This window comes from Ammospiza caudacuta, chromosome 1, assembly GCF_027887145.1.
Source record: "Ammospiza caudacuta isolate bAmmCau1 chromosome 1, bAmmCau1.pri, whole genome shotgun sequence".
NCBI classification, from domain to species: domain Eukaryota; kingdom Metazoa; phylum Chordata; class Aves; order Passeriformes; family Passerellidae; genus Ammospiza; species Ammospiza caudacuta.
Window position 1 is genome coordinate 107,004,745 of NC_080593.1, and position 21,789 is coordinate 107,026,533.

Consider the following 21,789-nt stretch of genomic DNA (forward strand, 5'->3'; position numbering starts at 1 on the left):
GGGGCAGAGATACAGAAAATTATTGGAAATAACAGCCCAGGTCTGCAGCTCCTGCTGCACGTAGGGGCTGGTAGAAGGCATGAACTTCAACAGTTTCAACTGATAAAGGGACTTGAGCATATTGTGAGAGGAGCTGTGCAGGTGTGACTGACAACTTCAGTGCTGGGCAAACTGAGGATGACAGTGGGAGGATGTAGTTCCATAAAGCAGTAACCAGGCACCAACACCATCCTGCCTTTCCCTGCAACAGGATGCAGAACAAGAACTTAACCCTGGAGGTGTTTCTGTGGGGCCTGCAGGAACAGAGCCAGTACTGCCTTGGGGGCTTCTTTAATGGGCTTTATTTTAAGTGGATGCTTGCCTTGAAGCATCCACTTAAAATAGGGCCCCAGGCTTTTGGTGTGCTCCCAGGTGAAGCTGTGCAGGGACAGTGGCACTGGAGTAACAATTGCAAGGCAGAAGAGCTGAGTGTGGTGGCCACAGCTGATGCCCATGTCCCCAGGGAAGGGTAAAAGACCCTTTCTGATCAAGTGAGGCACAGGCAAACTCACCACCCTGCCAAGAGAAGTGAAAGTATTTCATATGAATATGGACCAGCTCTTCAAAAGGCACTGGGACACATCAACACTGGGAACCTGTACATGATGACCCTGCTAGTGCTTTTTAGCCTGTAGCCTGAAAGGCTGAAGTGCTTTTTAGGCTGTAGTGCTGAAAGGCTTTTTTTACAGCAGTCACACACATCCCATTACTGCAGAAGGTCCTGTAAATAAGCAAAGCCCAGTTTTGCAGCCACCACACTGGACTTAGCTACTAAATAATGAGTAACAGGACAGGAGACACATCCCTACAGCTTAAAAAAAAAGTGACTTTATTCCATGACTGCTTTGAGACATCCATCAGTGGTGGCCCAAGAAGTGAAAATAAACACATACTGACTACAGTACCAGGACAGGAGCTGTTTTTAATGGAGACGCATTGTTGATCACAATTTATTTTGAAATCATGAGATGCCAGCAACAGAACAGACTGAATCAGCAGGTCAGGCTGGACAAATACTTGATTGTAGCCACAGCTGTTGGCTACGGGCAGCAGCACTGAGTTACACAACAAGGCAACAGTTTCTCTTCTACCTTCCTAACAGAACTGCCAGGTAAGGCAAAGGATGGACAGCTACTGAACTGTGGTATAAACCATGCAAGAGTAACAAATGTGAGAGTAGGTGTGTAATAAATACTTGATGACATTAGAGAAGAAGGAGGAGGAGAGGCTCATTAAAAAAAATTATCTTCTGCAAGACATTAAAGCTATTTTAAGTATTGTCACCACCACAGTGGGCAGTCCAGTCCCATAGTGACTAATTGGTACATGGATCAGTTTTAAACCAATATCCCTCTGCACATGAGAAGGTTTGAACAAATTATTTATCCACTTGCTAAAGCTCTGGGGTTAAAGAAGTGATCAGTAATCAACATTTATTTCACACCTAGGCAGAAGGGCTAGAACGGAAGACTATTGTTCAGCTGCTTCTTCGACGACTTCAATCCTGCGAGGCCCGTAGAGTAGCACATAAGCTATATGCCAGTCCCCACCCCCAGATAACCTCAAAATGTCTTCAGGTGTAACAATGCTGACTTTGTCATCATCAAATTTAATCCATTCATCTGCAAGGAGAACAAGAGCATCATTTGTAACTTAGGTGCATAAAATCTAAGCTTGCTTAATAGCCCCTTTGCTGAAAGGAGCTGTGCAGATGGTTAACAGGGCTGCAATTTGTTTATTATTTTTTACCTTGTTTCCTTTTAACCCAAGACACATAATGCCCAGAGGAACTTGATCTGCCTTGATGAGTTAGCACTGCTTGCAGGTCATAATAGCCGCAATTGTTAGAGCCAATATCTGAAGGGGAGAGAAAAAGTAACCTTGAGTCCTGCTTGATGCATCAGCCAGGCCACAGCACCACAGGTGTGTGTGCCAAAGCCCAGCTACAGCACAGTACAAAACCACTGTGAACTAAAGCAGCAGCTCTCAGCCAGGAGAGTCTCAGGAAACTGAAGATGTTGTGCATTCTTATGAAATAAATATGTACCCCAAAGTATTACTGATGTAATTAATGCACAGGCTGAGTGCTTAGGGCCTCCAGGCTCCAAGCCTCTCCAAAACTGAGGCAACACCAGCACCACCACAGCACTTTTAGAAGTCCAGTTTAAGTTTTTGTTTGGATTTCAGCCTTCCACCACACACTGACCAGTCAGCATGCACATTACATGCAAATGTCTTTTGATGTGCCTGTCTTCTATTATCACCAGCTTGTCAGATGGATGGCAATTATGCCTTTCACTATCTCAATGTTTTGGTTTACCTAATCTTTCCATTCCTGTCAGTCTTTGAAGATTAATTTTCAAAAGCATTAAAGAGACAGAGTTCTCAAAATAGTGCTACCATCAGGTACACTTAAGCACAAGTAAATAGGAAGTTACTTTAAAGTCGATTTGCTTCCCTGTACTCACCATCAGGAAAAGAAAATGGTTCATATTTAACTTCTTTCTGTGCACCATCACTTTTACTAGACTAAAAAAGAGAGTGAGTTGAATTAATGTGGAGCAGTTTAATAAAAGCTCTAGCACAATCACATCAAATCCCAAGTCTCCATTAATTTAAGTATATTTCTAAGTCTAAACATTTTTGTTCAAATTGAAAGAAATTCATTATTGTATTTTATAGGTGGACATACAGAACTCTTATCTGAAGAAGATCAGTTTTAAAGCAAATATATTTTAGCACATACTGCCTGCAGTGCTCACCCACGAGATATATGGGTTTGTTTATGAAACAGTTCTGCAATTGCAGATTTATTCCTTGGTGGGGGCTTGCTAGCAGCAGAAGTGACAATAAGAAAATAGCAGAGACAGACTCTCAGTGCCAATACATTCTGTTCAAAAATAGCACTCTTTCCTTGCTCCCATCTGTGTAAGAGGGGATGCAAGCCTTATCCAAATGCTTAAAAGAATTTTCCATGAGTTAGGCCAGGAAAAATACCAGCAAACTTTTAAAAATGCCTAAAACATGACAGTTTTAGCTCATTTACTTTTGTCTTCAATAAAGACAGGGAAGTCAGAATTATGTAGACAGGATAAGACATGAGACCATTTTCCAAGTTTTTACAGTGCTGACTTTAAGCTCACTAGTACACATACTCTAATTTTTACCAGTCAGGCACATGACAGTGCCTTGTACAACCCTTTCCAGCTGCTGAGCAGGGAACAGCTTCCTACACCCCACTGAAGCAGGGAGCAGCCACCCAACAGTAATATTTGAAGAGAATAATTCTGTGTAACTTAGAGCAAACTTTTAGGCACAGCACTGATAAACAGAAGCACTACATTGTAATGTATTTAATACATGCTGTCTGATTACAGCATTTAACATTTCTCATCAAGCAAACACACCATTTTCATGAAAACACAAGATAAAAAGATCTCAAGCTCAATACCAAGGAGTTTGCTATGTAAGAAAATAATATATTTAGGGACATCAAGTTTTCTCTAGTCCTTATTAGTACCCCAGTTTCAGAGGTATGAATTAGTGAAAGCGTCAGGAGACTTACGTTCTTTGGCTGTTGATTCACTTTTTTGTCTTCTAGATCTTTGAATTTTGATCGATAAGAAACCATTTTTTCCTGCAGGTCTGGAGTACACAGCTCATACACATCCAACATAAGAGGAAATTTGACATCCTAGGAAGTAAAAGACAAAGGTTTATTAGCAGGATTTGGTACTCCACGTTAAAGCATTCTCCCATGGGAAGACAACACAATCAAATTAAATGCAACCCTCTTCAAATTGATGGCAACTTGACCTACTGGGCTTCTTTCAGTATTTACCAAAAGAGCTACAATGCTTTCACTGAAAAATGTCTAATTCAGTACAAACAAGCCACTATAAATTATTCCATTCAGCATAGACTAACAATAATTCAGATTCTTTATTGCTAGCTGTCATACTTTCACACTATGGAAATACCTATGCAGGCCTAAGGGAAAAGAAAAAAGAGGCAAGCATGTAGAATGACTGTACCCAGGCAAAAATGTTATTTTGTGCTGTCCAAACTACCTCCTGAAATAGTTAACATGTACCTTCAATCCTTATTTCATTTCCTCCTCTTGTAAGGAAGGAGCACTTATCATGATGCTCCTGGGCAGCCTGGGAGGTTTGTCAGCCATGGCCAACAGAAAGCAAAACAGAACATTCAGCTGTTGGCAGCTGGTTCCTGCATTTGTCCATCAGAAAGCCAGACAATTAAAATAACTAATACAGGAAATGTGTGACAGCATAAACATCTCCCATCAACATTAGAACACGGTTCAGAGCTTGAGAGCATGGCCCCCTCCTTAGTTAAACATTCTTCTCAGAACCACTGGTGAGAAAAAACCAAAAAACATCTTGGTTTTTGTCATGATGTAATATTAGCAGTACTGGGACAAATTCACTTTTGCCCCTCACCTCCTTCCTCGGTCTATTTTAGGTAGTGTAGTTTGCCACACACCATCACAACTGGGAACAAAACTACTTGGCACTTGAGCAATGAAACTGCACTCTAATGTTTTTTAATGCAATTTAAAGGTGAACAATTAAGAAAGTAGTCTTCAAGTCCTCATTGTCTACCTTTAATAAAAACTCACAGAAAACATACAGAGGAATTGAATTTCAATATGCAAAAAACTTACCTTAAGAACTTTTGCATTCACAGATTCTTTCTCTTTGTAAAAAAATCTAACCATCTGAATAGTCAGGTATGCTGGCAAGCGACTAATTTTGGACTACAAAAAAAAAAAAACAATTAGAAAAAGCTATTACTTTAAATATTCACAGATCAAATCAACACTGGTCATCCTAAATTACTGTCTATTCTGGGAATGTATTTGTACACAAACCCACAGGAATAAAATAAGGTCTCCTTTTCTGAAGCTTTGTCTTAAATTTCTTGGTAGCGGATACTCAGATGCTTTATAAACATAAATCACATGGTGTTGCAGCAATAACTTTGTGGTTTGGAACAGAAAACTGACAATGAAAAGAATTGTACATAGCAAGGAAAGTACCACTCACAGATTTGATATAGAGTGCATTTCTCTGCAGTGTTGGAGAGAGTTTGGTGATTTCCTCCTGAAGACGCTGTTGCAAGAGAAAGAAGTAACACATGTTCATCAGAAAACACAGCTTAGAGAAAAGCACAACAGGGTTAAACAAACCATAAACTAAATCTTGTTCTGCCAGTCTCTTGTGCTGCTGTCAGCCATTACAACACATAAGATTTTGAAATTCCTTGGCAGAAAGGACTATGCCCATTCATTCCTTCAGCTCCAGGCTCACTCCTGAGCCCTGACAACACTGAGTTTTTCTCTGCAGAAAATGTTGCTCCACAGGAGTAGAACTCACAATTGGATTTTATTATGAATTGTATCTGGACTTGGTTACAAATGTATCATATGCTTGGAACACAACTGAAGAAAATCTGAAGTTTCATGTGAGAAGAATATTTGCACATTTCTCAGCTCTCAGTCTCAAGTAGCCAGAGCTGCATCTAAATTGACAGCTGGTGTCTCCTAACAAAATTCTGGGAAAGACTAGCTTGGTTCTTAGTGCTGCAATTCTCTTGCTCCAGGCAATCTAGCATAAGTTGTAGATTTTTTTTGGCCTGAAAGTGAAGTTTCTTTCTTTATAGTGTTTTTTTTCATTTGTGAGCATTAGCTATTTTATCCTACTTTTCCTTCTAAATTCTGTTAGGAAAAAGAAAAAAAGAAGACAGAGATACACAAAGATTATCTGAGAATCATACAACTTGGTTTTAGTCCTGTACAAACCAGATCACTGCCCTAGTCTTACACAGTTACTACAAAGGTTTTGCAGTAGCTCCTCTCCTTTCTACTTCAGACTCCCCAAAAAGCCCTTACAATTTCAAAATACATACACACCTAAAAATCACAGACAACCTTAAGGAGTTCTACTTTAAGTTTGAGAATGATGTTGTCTGGTGGAAAATTACACCCCCTTTAAAATCTGCCATATCAAATTTAGTTGTTACATCATCTGGTGGGGTTTTAATTAGGAACCAAAATGCCAGCCCACTTCCAAGTTGACTTTTGGACCTTCTGAGAACTGACTGCTGCATAAATCATGATACTGCTCAGTCTGGAGTGAAACCCAGCTGAAGAAACAAAGAGGAAACTGCCTTGCACTTGGTTACCTGCATGGGGAACACCATGTCAGGGTCAAGATAACGCTCTGCTGAAGTCTGTTTGACATTAACATGCAATTCCTTTTCACAGCCATCTTCCCAATGAACACCAAAAAGATTCCTGAAACTTCATAATGTTTGGACAGCAGACATCAATTCCAAGTCACAGATTAAATGCACTTAGAACTAAGTGCATTTAGGTCACTTAGAATTTCAACTGAGAAATACACAGGCCATTTAGAATTTCAATTTAATAAAAGTTGCAATAGCTTACCAATTTTAGTCCTGTAAACAGGTATTTCACTTCTTGATTGATAAAGCAGCTAAGCTGAAGGAGATTCTCCTTTCCTTTAGTTACTTCTTCTTCTTCGGCTTCTGTACATTTCATGCTTCACAAAATTAAGGAAAACCATCATGCACCAAGAGCTGAACTACTGCTCTAGTGAAAAGAACATGCCAAGCACACAGCAATTTAGGTAATTCTGTGCTTGTGGAGACAGTACTTTTACTTCTCATAGTACAAAAAAGATTTGAAGGAGCCCTTCCTTCAGACCAATCTGTTCCTTCGTGGCCAATGACAAGGGGCAGCAGGGGCAGACAGCATACCAAAAAAAAAAAGGAAAATCCTAAGGCCTGCTTTTTTTTCCTTCTCCCCCATCACCACCCAACCCCAGGACACAGAACAAATTAACTGGCTGCCAACACACAGTTACAAAGCCCTCCCTGCAACACTGCACTCCATTGTTGCTTATGATTAATAAAGTTCTTCTACTGCTGCTGCTGGTCAGACTTCCTGCTTCTTTCAACATGCAGAGCCTCCTTTCTCTGCCTTGTATCTGTCCCCTTCACTGAAATGAAATTAATTCCTTCATTATTTTCTACACATTCCTTTTAATTGTTCTGTCTGTCCTCTCCTCTTTTCATAGTTCTAGCCCAATGCTTTTCTCTCATCCATCTCCTTCCAACCAGGTATTTTTCTGACTGCAGCTACTCTACAAATGCTGCTGTAATCACACTTTGAAAGCCTGCAACTCTTCTAACAAGTCTTCTTGCTGATACTGGCCTATGTATCATTCCTCTTAGCTACACATTCCAAGACTCCCAGCTATTTTAAGGACAACAAACATCGCAGAAGAGGGAGAGAGATGCATGATTCTAACCTAAAAAAATACTTTTATTCCTCATTACTACCAAACCATGAGATACAGTACCTCATCTATGGAGATGTTCCCTTATTTCAGACAAGCAAAATGCACAGTGTATAATTCTTTCTGAAAGTGGTGCTCAGTTTGATGACAGCCATGATTTTGGGGTGGAGAAATGGGAAAAGAGTACTGCTTGCCATGAGATGTGTGCCCCATGTGGTCAAATCCTCTTTTTCTTGCTATAAAGAACCCACTAGAAAGTTGTCAGCTGCATTTGTTTCTTACTCATACAACTGTGGGCACCTAATTTATTTCTTAAGAAATCAATCAAGCTACCTTTTGTGCATCTTTAGTACACCAGGTATGTCAGCAACACACTCTTACAAGCCAAAAAAGCCTATTTAGGACAACAATTACTTTTAGCTGGATAAAGCATGTGAGCATCCTTAAAGCTGGTAAGGACCAATCTTCTCTGGGGAGGAAATGTGCTATTGAAATTCAGCAAGGGTTTTTTAATCTGTAGATTTTCATTACCATTCCTTCTCCCCACATCATCCTCTCTCTCAAAGCACATCCAATCTTAAAGTTCTGTGTACTCTTGAATGACATCATGACCCATTCCCCAACCTACACCTTCATTTTCCATAGTATTCTGAACAATGCTTTTCATCCTCCCTGAACTCAACTGCTAAAGTGTGAAATCATCATTGTTTATGTCTTGCCTTAGTCTTTAGGATACGCTGTTTCAAATTCAATGCTGAAGAATTGATCAATTAAACTCTTCTTTTTAGAGGATGCTGCTGTAGCTCCAGAGTCTGTCTGTAAAACAAAATCTCCTATGATGTAACTTTAAACAGAATGTAAATACAGTCTTCTCTACAGACAAAATTACCCCATTTATTTAAATTCTTTAAAGCTCATTCCTTCATTTTTCTATAGGTGCATTTTCTTCTAGTCAGTCAATCTTACACAGCATAGAAGTTTCAAAACAAATATGCTTATAACATGCTGTTAAATCCAACCTGAAGCCCATTAACAAGCAAGAAAAAAAAAAAAAAAAAACATAAATCCCTAGCCCTCCAGCTTAAATCTATCTCAAGTTTCAGGATAGTTTTTCAAGGCCCTGCCAAGAGTCTCCAGAAAACAGTTTACAGAGAAAAGAGAAAGTAAAATCTTGGGAAAAACTTTCAGCAATTTCTTGTATCAGATTAACCATTCAAGTTAAAACTGCAGCACACTTTTTTCAGAAAAAAAGTTCTTTGTGCTGAATTCACAGGTTATCAGGGCCAACTACCACATACATGAGAGGGTGTCACCACCAGCGTGGTGCAACACTGCCTTACACAGCCCAAAGGGAAGGGTCTCCTTTAGCACACTCCACAGCATCACTGACAGGACCACAGTAGCATTATGCTGATCAGAAACATGAGAAAGCAACTTCACAATTCCAGACACATGTTAAAGAACTCACAAACAGATAATACTTAACAAAACATACGTGAAATACTATAAATCCTTATTCTGGTTAGAGTAAGACTACAATTACCTCCATAATTGTATCACCTTCTATGCCTTCCAGCTTCTGCTGTAGTACCCTCATCATCTGCACCCAGCACTCATTGGCATCCTAGGAAGGGAGCACAGGATTAAATCTGACTACAAGCATTATGATTTAGTAACATTAAACCCATCAATTATAAAGGATGAGGATTCCTTAACTAAGAATTTCTCCCAGTTCCATCATGCATTCTCAAAACTAGCACTTGATACTACATTCAACTTCTATACAACTTTTCTACAGAAAAACCACCCCACTTTACTGGGAGTCATTATTTTCACAGGAGAAGGAAAGTCTTAAAATGTTCTTGTTCTCAACTTCCAACATACTACAGAATTTTAAACAATAAGCTAATAATTGGTCTTTACCTGTTGAAGGTACTGGCCTTGATCACCTTTCTCTGCAAACTGTGGGAAGGCCATATGTAAAAACTGCAGGAGAATGATAGGTGGGATACTGGAGGAGGTTTTATCCATGGAATCAAACAAGTCTCTAAGAGCTTGAAGAAAAAGTGAATGCTTTGAGAAGCGAAAAAACAATTCAAACATGGCAGGAAGTGTAAAAAGAACAGTAAAACAGCAACAACATTTAAAGACTGATCATTTAACAGCGTCCAATTTGATCTTTCCAAAGCAGGACCAAATTTTCCAGGTGGCATAACAGGTGCACCTATGATCTCCTTTCTGAACACAACTTTGAAAGCATAAAGATGGCAATTCTGAGAATTTGGCTTATATTGCCTTGTCTTTCCTGGCCACTAACAGGGGGGAAAAAAAATTGGAGCAATTAAGATTTTGTTTGGAACACATCTGAGGAACAATGCTTTCACAAGAGAAACCAGGAGGCATTCACAATCTATCCTCTAGAGCAACTTAAGTTTCACCAGCTACAAGGCAAAAAAACTTTAATAAAATATCTAGGAAACACCCATGCTTAAGACCCAGGAAGACAAGTATGTGTATGCATATGTGCAGAGAGCTCATAACTATGTGCAATCCAATGAATGATACTGACTGCATGACAACACACATGGCTTTCTTTTTTGTTCCATTCTCTAGCATACGTTTTATCTACCTAAGTTACAGCATTTTAAATCCACAGATCACTCCAAAGGTACCTGTTAATCCTCACAACAACCCTGTGAGGTAGGCAACAATCTGCATGGTCACTAATTTACAAGTGAAGAGACTAATGAATTGTTCTCTCCAGTAAGTGAACATAGGCAAGATTACAGGGAACCAAGGTCAGTTGCTTCCTCTTTCAGAAATGTCTTCACTGACCTTGATAAGAGGTGCAACTGATATGACACAGCAATTTAAAAAAAAATGCCATAAGTGTCATGCAGGAGTTCCTGAACAGCTCAGCACCCAAGAATTAACTACAAATTACTTAAACTATTAAAATTCCTAAGAAGCAGAGCTGTCACCTTAAAAAGAAAACAAGGGACACGAAGTAAAAGGCAGTGAAAAGGGGAGGGGCAGGCATGGCTGTATAGAGTAACCATTGAACTTACCACCCCAAAATTCGATCAGCAGGCATACCCACAAACTGGACCTTTCCTTCCTTATATTGTTTTGTTTTTCCTTAAATGGACTGGTAGAAATCCCAGTGTCCTGGCCCAGCATCTTAGTGGGGCAATGAAATAGAGTAAAAAAAGAAAAAGTGGACAAGTAGTACCCTTGTTCAAGTGTATGGGGTCTAACTAGGACTCTAGTTAGAGCTTGAAGACACAGGGCCACCGTGAGCTCCCACAGTGTGAGCACCCACACCACCACAACAAAGAGTAACTTCTGTTTTGAAGACTCTCCTTTCCACTCCAGCTATGAAGTCTGGCTCTTTAGGGCAAAGGCTAAGACCATTGATAAAGCATCAGTTTCCATTGCAACAATAATCCTCAGGCAATAAATCATATTAAAAACCACCAGTGACATACATATCCCAGGAGTATGGTGTTAGCCTACCACTATGTGAAACAAAGAACTAAAGTATTTCTGCACAAAGGGGTCAAACCAATAGATGGATGGATGGATGGAATCTGCTTTAGGAAGTTCCAATTACTTCATGCCTACATGTAAAACAATTTAGAGATACAAGTTGTTTCTATCTAAGCCTAGATCACTCTGAAGTATCTTACCCTTAGCCTGCAGCCTGACAATGTGCAGAGATAAACACCTTGCAGGCAGGGGCAGAATAGCCTTTAAAGACAAAATGAATCCTCCAGTGCCAGCAGATCTGACATTCCTAAGGCATATGCACTAAAGAACAATACACAGAGTTTTAGCTGCAAATTTCATCTGCAGTTAGCAGGAGATCACACACTTGCCTAAACCCCTGTTTTCTACTCTAAACACCAACCTGCAGTAATGTATTGAGCAGAGGCCATTTCTCCTGAAGCTCTTAAGGCACCACCATACCTAAAAGGGAAGAAAAATAATTTGCATGCAATTAAACACAAACAGGAAGGACAGTCAGGTTTTTGAAGCAGGCAGCAACTGGACTCATTTAAAGGAAATCTATCACCAAGCCAGAAGTAACCAAAAGTAAGATTCACTCACATTTACCTCAACGTTTCAGCTATTTTGCAAGCATGGAAGCAAAGGAAAACTGGCATCTTTCAGACAGTAAGTAAAGGCAGACCAACAAGTCTGGCTACATCACTGCTGCTTCTCTAATCCTTTTGCCTCGAAGACTTGTTTTATTTTTAAAGAAACTGAGAAAGTCTGAACAAAAGCTACCCCATTTCTGAAACATTTGCCATGGCTTCTTCAGATACATGTGAAAAAAAAAACACCTGCAGGGATAGATGTCAGATAAAATGCACAGAGATGGAGGGCAAGCTTGCTTCCTCCCTCCACAGCAGAAGCAAAACAGTGAGAAGTGAGATGTTTTCTTGGGGAAGTATTTCCTAGACTGAAAAGGAATGGGAGTCCACCTGTATGACAAGAACCTACCACTCTTCTTTAAATTCCTAATTTAGCAGCTGGATGAGGAACAGATGGACTCCCCAAAGCCTTCAAGCAAAAGGAGGGACTCACACATTCTCTAATCTCAGACTGGACTTTTGAAATTCTGACCATTGCTAGATGACAAGCAGGAAACTTTCCCCAGGCATGCTACAGAACAGGGAGGAGTTCCTTGGGGAGATCAGCAGAGCAAGCCTCAGGAAAGAAGCTGTAACAGCTTTCCCAAGTGAGTCCTGTCACACCTTCCCACTGCTATGCACCCTATAGCCTGCCACGCTGTCATCAAGCAAGGAAGACCAAAAAAAGGCTAAATCTCCAGAGAAAAGCAGAGCTTGAACCAGAGTGTGAATCTGACTTCCCACAGACAATACGGCCACATCTTGTATTGCAGTCTGCCAGTTTCGCGGGCTACATTTTGCTTTTTGCTATGGTAAATTTGTCCAATATTCAGATTCAGTGTCATAACTCAAGAGTCCTTCACATGGAAATAAAGACTTTCCAAAAATGATAACACTGACAGCCAATAAAAACCCTGAAACCAAACTTCTGTACTTCACGAGTAGTTCTCAGTGCTTAATAATAAAGGTTCACCTGCTAACAGAATGAAAAACTGTTTATAACTACTTAAATAACAAGTGATTACAGTAATACAGAACATCCAGCTGGGAATCAAGAAAGCAGGGGAAAAGGAATTAAATTAGCCCTAAGATGGCAATAATGCTCTACCTAATTCTCACTTTTTTATAAATACTCATTGTTTTCTCATTACAATTCATCAGGAGGATATATTCAGGCCACATTGGCAGGTATTCTTTTTTCCTTCAACATTCATGACTTTCAAGTTTCTTGTATATTTCTTACAAAAAAAAAAATCAACCAACCACAAAAAACCACTAGCCACGTTCACATTTCAGTCTAGAATAACAAAAACAAACAAAAATCAGAAAAGTTATCCTACATTCAGAACAAATTAGCAAAAACAAAATTCCATGAAGACATGTCTTAGAACTTCCTGCAGTACCTCCAAGTAGCAAATCTCAGAATTTCACAGCTGAAAATACTGTGCAATGGAACCACTGCAGGAAATATTCCTCAAAGGAACAGGACTCCCATATGATTCTTTTATGCAGAACAGGACCATAAAAACTAACAGCAAAAAAACAGGGTTAAGAGTTCAGTAGCTTATTTTAGAATTTTAAACTGGTCTTGACAGGAACTACTTTCTAGCTAAGCAAAACACATTGTCTCTATTAAAAGCCAGTTCCAAGAAACACAAAGTCTTAACTTTTTTATTATAGTACAGACTAACACAGCCATAGGATAAACTTTAATTGATCATTCTGTTAATCTCGAATAGACCTAAAGAGTAATAGATTGTCATGATAATCCATACCAGTATTAAGATGACCATTCTGCAAAATATCTTCATAAGCTAAAGGAAACATTTTAGTCACAGTACTTTTGTCCTACCTTTTAAGGGCCTCTTTCACTTCTGGCACGGATCGGATACACTGAACCGTAGCATTCATGTAGCAAGTGTTGCCAAGGTTTGTCAATCCACAGGGCAATTCCATCTACCAAAAAAATTCACAAGGGTGCTTCAAAGTCAGAGAGAAGTGGCAACCATTTTTGTACAAACACTATAATGTGACATCAACATGAATTATGCATAAAACTGGGAATATTCCATCAAATGTTATGAGGCTTTCCAGATCCACTTTATGATTATATTTATCATTACACTATTTGATACTTTTAGGGAACATTCAGGAATGCTTTGGGGGTTTTTCTGTGCATGTTTAGTTTAATGAATATATTCTTCAAGTGCGCAATTATTCAGAAAGTTCAACTATAATCCCATTCAAGTTTTGACCTTAAAATTCTATTTCCGTGAAATTTCCACATGAATACATTTGTACATAACACTGATGTTTTAATTAAAATCAGTTTTCAGTAAAACTCTGAAACAAAAGCATTGTTTAAACTTCTCTCCAGAAATCTGCAACAGATCATTAACTTGATCTTTTCTTTTCAGACAACTTGTGAATTTCTGAAGTTTTGACCAATGTAAAGGCCAACTAATAGTAAGCTAGCCAGCTTCAGAAATAACTATAAATCACCACCTAATAGAATTTTTCTTTCTTTTTCTGTAATCCTGAATACTTAGGTATTTGTCAGGGAAAAACACATACTTTTATTGAAACTGAAGTGATACTGCATACCAATACAAATAGATTATTTTAGGAAGAGAGAACTCATTCAGCATATCTCAGAAGTAACACATGCACTGCAAACAACTGAATCTTCATGTGTAACAAAATTTCCATATGACCAACTTTTTCAAAATGCTATCTGATAGTGAAATCACCTCCTTGCTTGCCTCTCAGTTATCTCAATGTCTGTCTATGGGGTTACTCCAAAATCCATAAACCCTTCACCTGCAGGTGGCCTGGAAAGCACTAAATCCTGAAGCACACAAACCCAGTCATGAACTACAGATCCTTTTTCATACAGACATGCACCAAAGTGTTTCTACTCTGCATGCACAGTTGACAACAATCTTGCCTGTTAAATATGAAAAAGGAAAAAGCTTGCAGTTCAAATGATTGGTGAGAAAATTAAGCCTTTCAAGCTGTAAAAAAGGCAACTCAGGAGTTTCTTCATTAAGAAAATAACAGATTATTTATGCTCTTTCAGACTTTACTTCCACAAAGCAAAACACATGTGTCAAACTTATTTTCATTTTTCACAAAGTTGACCTAATACTAGTAACAAATCCCCAAATACACCCCACCCTAAAACAAGCCCTAGTTTCTCCTCACAGATATGAAAGATGCAGAAAATAACTTTGCGTATCTAAGAGGCCCTTTTTGGGCAAAATACAGGACACTGATGCAGTAAGGGCAATACAATTTCATCTTTAAAAATATCACAATGCTATTTTTAGAAAATCTACTAAGCTGCATGCTCAAAGAAAAAACAGCACTAATTGTATGATTTTTAAATTAAATCCCAGATTTCTTTTTACTGCTCCCAGTTAGGTCATCAATGTAAATTTATGATTCTTGGTGAAGATGCTAAACAGACACTACAGTTTCAAAACCCACTTTTAAGCAACTGCAAGTATTTAAGAACTTGCCATTACTAAGGTTTACAAGAAACTGAAGTTGGAAACATGCTTACAGCCGAGGCCAACTGTTCCTCTGTCATGTCCTCCACGAAGATGGGGCGAGCAACCGGCTCTTCTGGAAGCGCGTCGGCGGAACCCATCATTAGCAAGGTCATCCCCTGGAAACACAGCAGAAACAGCAATCCATGTCTAGGGACACTTATTTCCACTCAAACCCTCAAGCTCTTAACACACTTCAGCTATTTCCCCAAAAATAAACGCAGTTTATTTATTTATTTATTTATCTCCTAGCTTAACAGAACCGATACTGCACTACTGTGACTTTAGGGTGTACCTCAATTCTTCTTATCTAGGAAGTACCTACTGAGAACAACTCCCCAGAATTATCCATGCTAAATGTTTCCACTGAAACATCTGGTGAGCTTTCCTGGCAAGTTCTGGGTTAAACTAGTTGAAAAGTGAAAAATAACCTAAACTACCATATCAGTTTAGACAAGAGAACTAACACTTAAGGGGTAAAAAAAAAAGTCAATCAGGTTTCCATGCTTGCTGGACTAGCATATTATGAAAAGGAATCTTTCAGCATTCAACAGGAGCACATCTACCCAATAAGATCTGTCAAAGGAGGAGAAAATGACTATCTGGAGTCTTGAAACATACAGTGACAAGGAAAAGGATGAACAACAGAATGAAGAGAAACTGTTTTGACATTGTAAATAAATCCCTAGAAATTGTATATAACATTATTAAAATGAATAAAAGCAGCTATTAGCAAAACCACATGCAGAAAAAGACAAGAATATTATGTACGGCACTTTTTGCTGAAAAATTTTGCTACAATAGAGGCAGCTACAGGCTGCTAACTAGTTACAAGGGTAAGAGCAATGCTACCTAATTCAATCCGCCCAGTGAAGACCTGGAGTAAAGCTGTTACAAGAGGTTACAAGAGATGCACAGTAACAAAAATGACACAAAAAAACCCCCAACAAAAATCAGTGGGAATCGCTGATGCAATATTATACAGGCAAGCAACACAAACACTTTCTGTTTTCTTTTTGAACTAGCCAAATGTATGAATTACCATTACTAATGCTTTCTTTAAAAACAGCAGCTATTAAACACAGAAGAGCACATTTCAACAGGTTGGTAAAAAAGGACATAAGCAGAGGTGTAACTTTGGCATCACCAACACATCTGTCCAAGCTGGGGATGTGCAAGTACAAGGGTCTGCAGACAGTACCCAGGTTCAGCAGATCTCTCTAAAAAACATCACTTATTTTTATGATCACAGGTAAGACAGCACTGCTCTGATCCAGAACATTTCTTGTATGGAATAAATAAATATATGCACTCAACTACTCCAGAAAAGATAGTATGAGCTCCCAATTGATGCAAAAAAAAAAAAAAAAAAAACCAAAAAAGAAGTTTTTTCATAAATCAATGGTGAGACCTTTCTAAGCATGCTTACATATGACATCTATAAAATTATTTTTCATCAAGGTATAACTTTTTGAGATAGCACTGCCCATTCAAACAGAAACAGCCAGCACTTTCAAGCCTTTCTTTAAATGCCAAAATAAAAAATTGGAATAGTAACATTTACTGCTCAGAACTTACATTCTTTATTTTTAGGTTTCCCCAGTCATCATCCTGTGAAATAAAATAAAAGACAAGTTAGTTATCTTGTAGCAAGATACTTGTAGCAAGTATTGCCATTAATACTAATCACATTTCTAAATATACAATTGTGTTTCATCCAAGGTTACACAATATTAACTATTTACATGTTATCAAGTCTCATCTGACTAAAATAAAAAGCAGCCAAGCTGTGTTTTCAATTAGGTTTCCCATGCATTGTTCAACACTGCTTAAATGTAAACAACTTTTTGCAGCAAAACTGCCTACGTCTCATTAAACCAGTAACTCCCCAGTAGAGAAGCATCCAAGAAACTTCTCTTAAACAAGTGAGAAAGAAGAAATTTGCATTCAGAGTCTGAACATAAAAAAGTGACAAAAAGTGTCCCACCAAGCTATTTTGTATAAATGAGTAAAGTGCAGTCAGTTTAACACATACAACAAAACATCTTCTGGAGGAACACCCAGAAACACCATCATTGTTCATGTTAACACATAACAAAGTTAGACATAATATAAAAAACTGATTTCTACCTTCAGAGTTCCTCCTTTAACCATAACCTTCTGTCTGGCTGGCTGAACTCCAGTCAGTGCAAATAACTGGGCTTTGAAGACCATCGGAGGTTCATCAGTGTTCAGCTCCACGCCATCGAATTTCTCTTTTCCCCATTTTACATTCACTGCAAACAAAATGTTTTGAAACTTGATTATTTCCTAATACTCAAGAATGCAATTACCAAGATTACCAAGACTTCACACAGTCTCAAAACATTCTGTTTTCGGCTCTTAAAATTGTCAATAATGAAGGTAGGGAACACCTTTACTATACAGCACCTCATCCACCAGAACATACCACCTCCAGCAGGTCTAAAAAAATCCTACAAAACAAGTGAAAAGTAAAATACAGAGAAACCCTGTAAACAGTAACTTTGTCTAACAGCATGAGAAATCTTTCTGCAGGTCTTCAGAAAAGCAGTTTGGAACTAACTCTCCCATTCTCTTGGCACTGCTTGTTGCAAACAACTGAACTTTCTGAGGGAAGTTCAGAGGTGCGATTCCAGCTCAGTTATCCGTAGCACTTCCGTCCTCCTCCAGAGGAAAACAATACAGCGCTCTTTAAAAGCAAGGCTATTGACCCCAGTGAGGTGCAGGATGGGAATTAAGAAGCAAAGTGAAATTTAGTCACAAAAAATATAAACCTCGACGCTGGAAACAAGATCATTAGCAGAAACAGGAGGCAGAATGGCACAATGGAATGTTAATTTCACTGTGGTAATGACCAAGAGCAGACAGAAAATGCCTGGAATAAGCTGTGTGCCTCTACAGTGAACAGAACAGTGACACACCTTTGACCACTTCCAAGAACTAACACAGGTACATAAGGCTTCCTTAGCAAGCTGAGATTTTACTGAAAACCTGTAAAATAGAGCACACACCAATATCTTCAATGCACAGTAAGTGGCTGAAATACCAGACTGTAGGAAAGCCACATCCTTCTACCTCTGCTTTGGTTTTACTTAAATATATTACAGCAACCATACCTTTTCAAAACACAAAACTCTTAGAAGTCATAATTTTAAAAACCCTTTCAATAAGGTTCAGATTTCAGATGTATGCAATGCTTGTGATGTGTAATATTACAGAATAATCAAAAGCAAGTCTAAATGAGTTGGACTAAATTAGTCTACAAAGGAACTCAAATGACCAACTTTTCAGTATTTCTAATAGAAAGTATCTTATATTTTGCCTAATGTTCAGATTTTTTTTAAAAACACATTTATTATTTTGCATATTTAAGACCTATGAAGCACAAGGCTTTTCCCATTTTCCAGGAAGACAACCCACTCAGTCACTGAACAAGTCAGCTGCACAGACTTTTGGGTTTTGAATTTTTGAACAGTCATGCTTCCACTGCTAAATATGCAGAAGAGTTAGCAATTATTAATCTGTAGTGTCGCTGGTTTTGACAATGCAGCACTCAAGAGGAAGAATGGAAGATCATGACTGTCTTCTCTTCAGAGACTGCAACCAAGACTTCATGCAAAACAAAAGAGAAACTCGTTAATTTGAAAACAATGTTAAGTAAGAAAGAGGAAGAACGTATTTTCCCTGCTGATCAGAAAACACAGCACATACACTTCACAGAACAGGTCAGGTTGGAAGGGAACACAGAGGCTCATCTCATCCAACCTCGCTGCTCGAGGGGGCCATCCCAGAGCACATGCCACAGGACTGTGCCCAAACCACTCCTGAGTATCTCCAGTGAGGGAGACTCCACGAGATTTGGATGAATTCAGGAAAAATCATTACACTGACATAAGGATCCCAATTTGCTAACCACAGTCAAAACAGTGGACAAGCTATGTACTGAGGCTGCATACTACCTAAAAAGCTGAAGGCCCAAACAGGCAAAATCTGTGAGATATCATCAAGGCAGTAACTGGTCCCAGAAGTGTCACTGGCGGCCTTGTTCTTGAAGTCTTCCACGGAAACCTTTCCTCACAGCAAGAAGAGCCAGCAGGATGAAGTACAATTTAAGAAAGCTTTAATTTTAGGTTTAGGCTAGACATTAGGAAGAATTTCTTCACAGAAAGGGTGATTAGACACTGGAATGTTCTGCCCAGGGAGGCGGTGGAGTCACCATGCCTGGCGGTGTTTAAGAGAGGGCTGGATGTGCTATTCAGTGCCCTGGTCTGCTTGACATGGTGGTGCCTGGCCAAACGTTGGACTTGGGCTTTTCCAACCCATCGGAGCCTGTAGGATATAATGGACTTCAAAGAGCGGAGGCAGACACACCTGGAAGGCGGAGATGCCGCGCTCTGGCTCACCACAAGGACAGCACCACTTCGCTTTTAGCAGGAGCCCAGAGCAAACCGAGACAGGGCAGTGCCGAGGCACGGCGGCCCGCGATTGACACCCGCCCTCCCGCCAGCAGGGCCAGGCCAGCGCTGCCTCCCCGCTTCCCTTCCCTCCCTCCCTCCCTCCCTCCTCACACCCCGGGCCGCGCCTCCCGGGGCGCTCCCGCCGCCGGCCCGGCCGGGATGGGCGCGCACGTGCGAGGCCAGGCGCCTCCCGCCGCCGCCGCCGGGGCCGGGGCAGCGCTCCCGAGCCGGGCCCGGCGGGAGGGGCGGGCGCCGCGCTCACCTGAGAAGAGCGGCATGGCGGAGCGGCGCGGCCCGGGCGCACGGCGGGGCGGGCGGGCGCAGGGCGGCGGGATGCGGCGCGGGCGGGCGCGGGCGGGCGGCGGCGGCAGCGGCGGGTCCCGGCCCCGCTCGGGGTCTCATTCAAACCAGCCCCCGGGATGACGCTGCAAGCGCGGCCGGGCGGCGGAAGCGGGGCGGGAGCAGTGCGCGCGCACCGCCGGAACGGGCGGGGCCGGCGGCGGGAGTGGGCCCGGCCCGGGTCCCGTCAGTGCTGCGAGCCCTGGGCAGAGCGGGCCGGGCTGGGAGCGGACCGAGCTGGATCCCGTCAGTCCTGCGAGCCCTGGGCAGAGCAGGCCGGGCTGGGAGCGGACCCGGCCTTGATCCCCTTGCTCCTGCGAGCCTTGGGCAGAGTGGGCCGGGTTGATCCCGTCAGTCCTGCGAGCCCTGGGCAGAGTGGGCCCGGGCTGGATCCCGTCAGTCCTGCGAGCCCTGGGCACAGCGGGCCGGGCTGGGAGCGGGCCGAGCTGGATCCCGTCAGTCCTGCGAGCCCTGGGCAGAGCAGGCCGGGCTGGGCTCTGGAGCGGGCCCGACCGCCAGAATGAGGGGCAGGCGGGGCTGGTGCCGCGGGCAAGGAACGTCGCTGTGGAAGGCGCAGGGCTGGAGCGAGAGCAACAGAGACAGGGAGCTCCTGGAGCTCCTGGGTCTAGAGAAGGGCAACAAAGACAATGAAGGGACAGGAGCATCTCTGTCACAATGACACGCTGAGAGCTGTGCCCGTTCAGCCTCGATAAGAGAGGACCTCGTCAATGTGTATAAATATCTAAAGGGAGGGTGGAGCCAGGCTCTCCTCAGAGGTGGCAAGCAATAGAGCAAGAGGCAACTAGTGTCAGCTAGTGCGCAGAAAATTCCACCTGAACACAAGAAGAATGTCTTTATAGTGTGGGTGACCCTGCGCTGGAACAGATTTCACAGACAGTTGTGGAGTCTCTCTCACTGGAGATACTCAAGAGCCACCTGGATGCAGTTCTGTGCAATGTGCTTCAGGATGACCCTGCTTGAGAAGGGAGGTTGGATGAGATTGGAGGTTGGACCTGCTGTGCTCCCTCCCAGCCTGACCCATTCTGTGACGCTGCGATTCTGTGGGAGCTGAGCTGGGCTTTTGCACCCCCAGGGGCCTGCCCAAAAGCTCTGATTGCACAAGGCAGAGGAAGGCAGGCAGAAAAAATAAAAAGGCTCTCGTGGATGAAATAGGTTTGGTTTATAGGAAAGAGTGAAGTAGGAGCTAAAATTACCAACACAAGAACTTCATGGGGGGGAGAGGAGATGAGTAATCAACCAGCAATATTTTTTAGGCTCAAGTGATAGATAAGCACTGAAGTATGGGCGTGATGGCAACAGCCAGGAGCCTTCAGTGTGATAAAACCCCAAGTTGTAAACATTAAAACCAGTAGACATGGAGACTCAAATCTCAACTGCTTCTACAAAAACTCTTGATATTCAGATGTGCTTAAAGAAACCAAACCAGTGCTTTAAGATGCAAGGGAAAGAATGAGACAAGAGAGAAGCATCCCTTCCTTAGACCCCCTCCTAGCTCCCAACACTCCTCTGCTGCTTACAGGTGCAGCTCTTTGCAGAGCTTCTTCCACAGCTTATACCCCTGCCTGGTTGTTGGCATGTTCTGGCCATACTTTTGCCAGAGTTGATATCCTCAACAAGAAGGATCTTTTCCTTGCTGTCCCCCAAATGTGATTTTCAGTTTGAAACAGTAGAAGAATGAAATATAAAATGGCCATAAAAGTAATCCAGGGTTTGAACGTAAGCCTTAACTTGAAAGACTTAGAAATTTCTGTCTTTTCAGTTTGTCATGGAGAAGAAGAGCAAAAGTTGATTTTATTGTTCAGTGTAGGCTCCTAGATGGGACATGGAGGTTTGGGGAAGCAAGGATTACATTTCACAGAGAAGCTTCAAAGGGTGTTATGCT

The 21,789-nt window shown here is 41.2% G+C and overlaps 1 protein-coding gene across 3 annotated transcripts; it reads right to left on the minus strand.

The window, feature by feature from the left end:
* Positions 1 to 851: 851 nt before the first annotated feature.
* On the minus strand, positions 852 to 19,886 carry USP14 (ubiquitin specific peptidase 14). 3 transcript variants are annotated; one of them, XM_058801500.1, is made up of 16 exons: positions 19,810 to 19,886; positions 17,200 to 17,345; positions 16,648 to 16,680; positions 15,084 to 15,188; positions 13,371 to 13,474; positions 11,293 to 11,351; positions 9,306 to 9,436; positions 8,926 to 9,006; positions 8,119 to 8,198; positions 6,509 to 6,623; positions 5,106 to 5,171; positions 4,724 to 4,816; positions 3,605 to 3,733; positions 2,508 to 2,568; positions 1,789 to 1,896; positions 852 to 1,661 (listed from the first exon to the last, which is right to left on the minus strand). In XM_058801500.1, the coding sequence occupies exons 1-16, from the start codon at positions 19,823 to 19,825 to the stop codon at positions 1,510 to 1,512; spliced, it is 1,479 nt and encodes a 492-aa protein (XP_058657483.1). In that variant the 5' UTR covers positions 19,826 to 19,886; the 3' UTR covers positions 852 to 1,509. The 3 variants fall into 3 exon arrangements, with proteins under 3 accessions (XP_058657483.1, XP_058657488.1, XP_058657495.1); XM_058801505.1 differs by lacking the exon at positions 19,810 to 19,886 and adding an exon at positions 19,050 to 19,203; XM_058801512.1 differs by lacking the exon at positions 19,810 to 19,886 and adding an exon at positions 18,012 to 18,029.
* Positions 19,887 to 21,789: the final 1,903 nt, after the last annotated feature.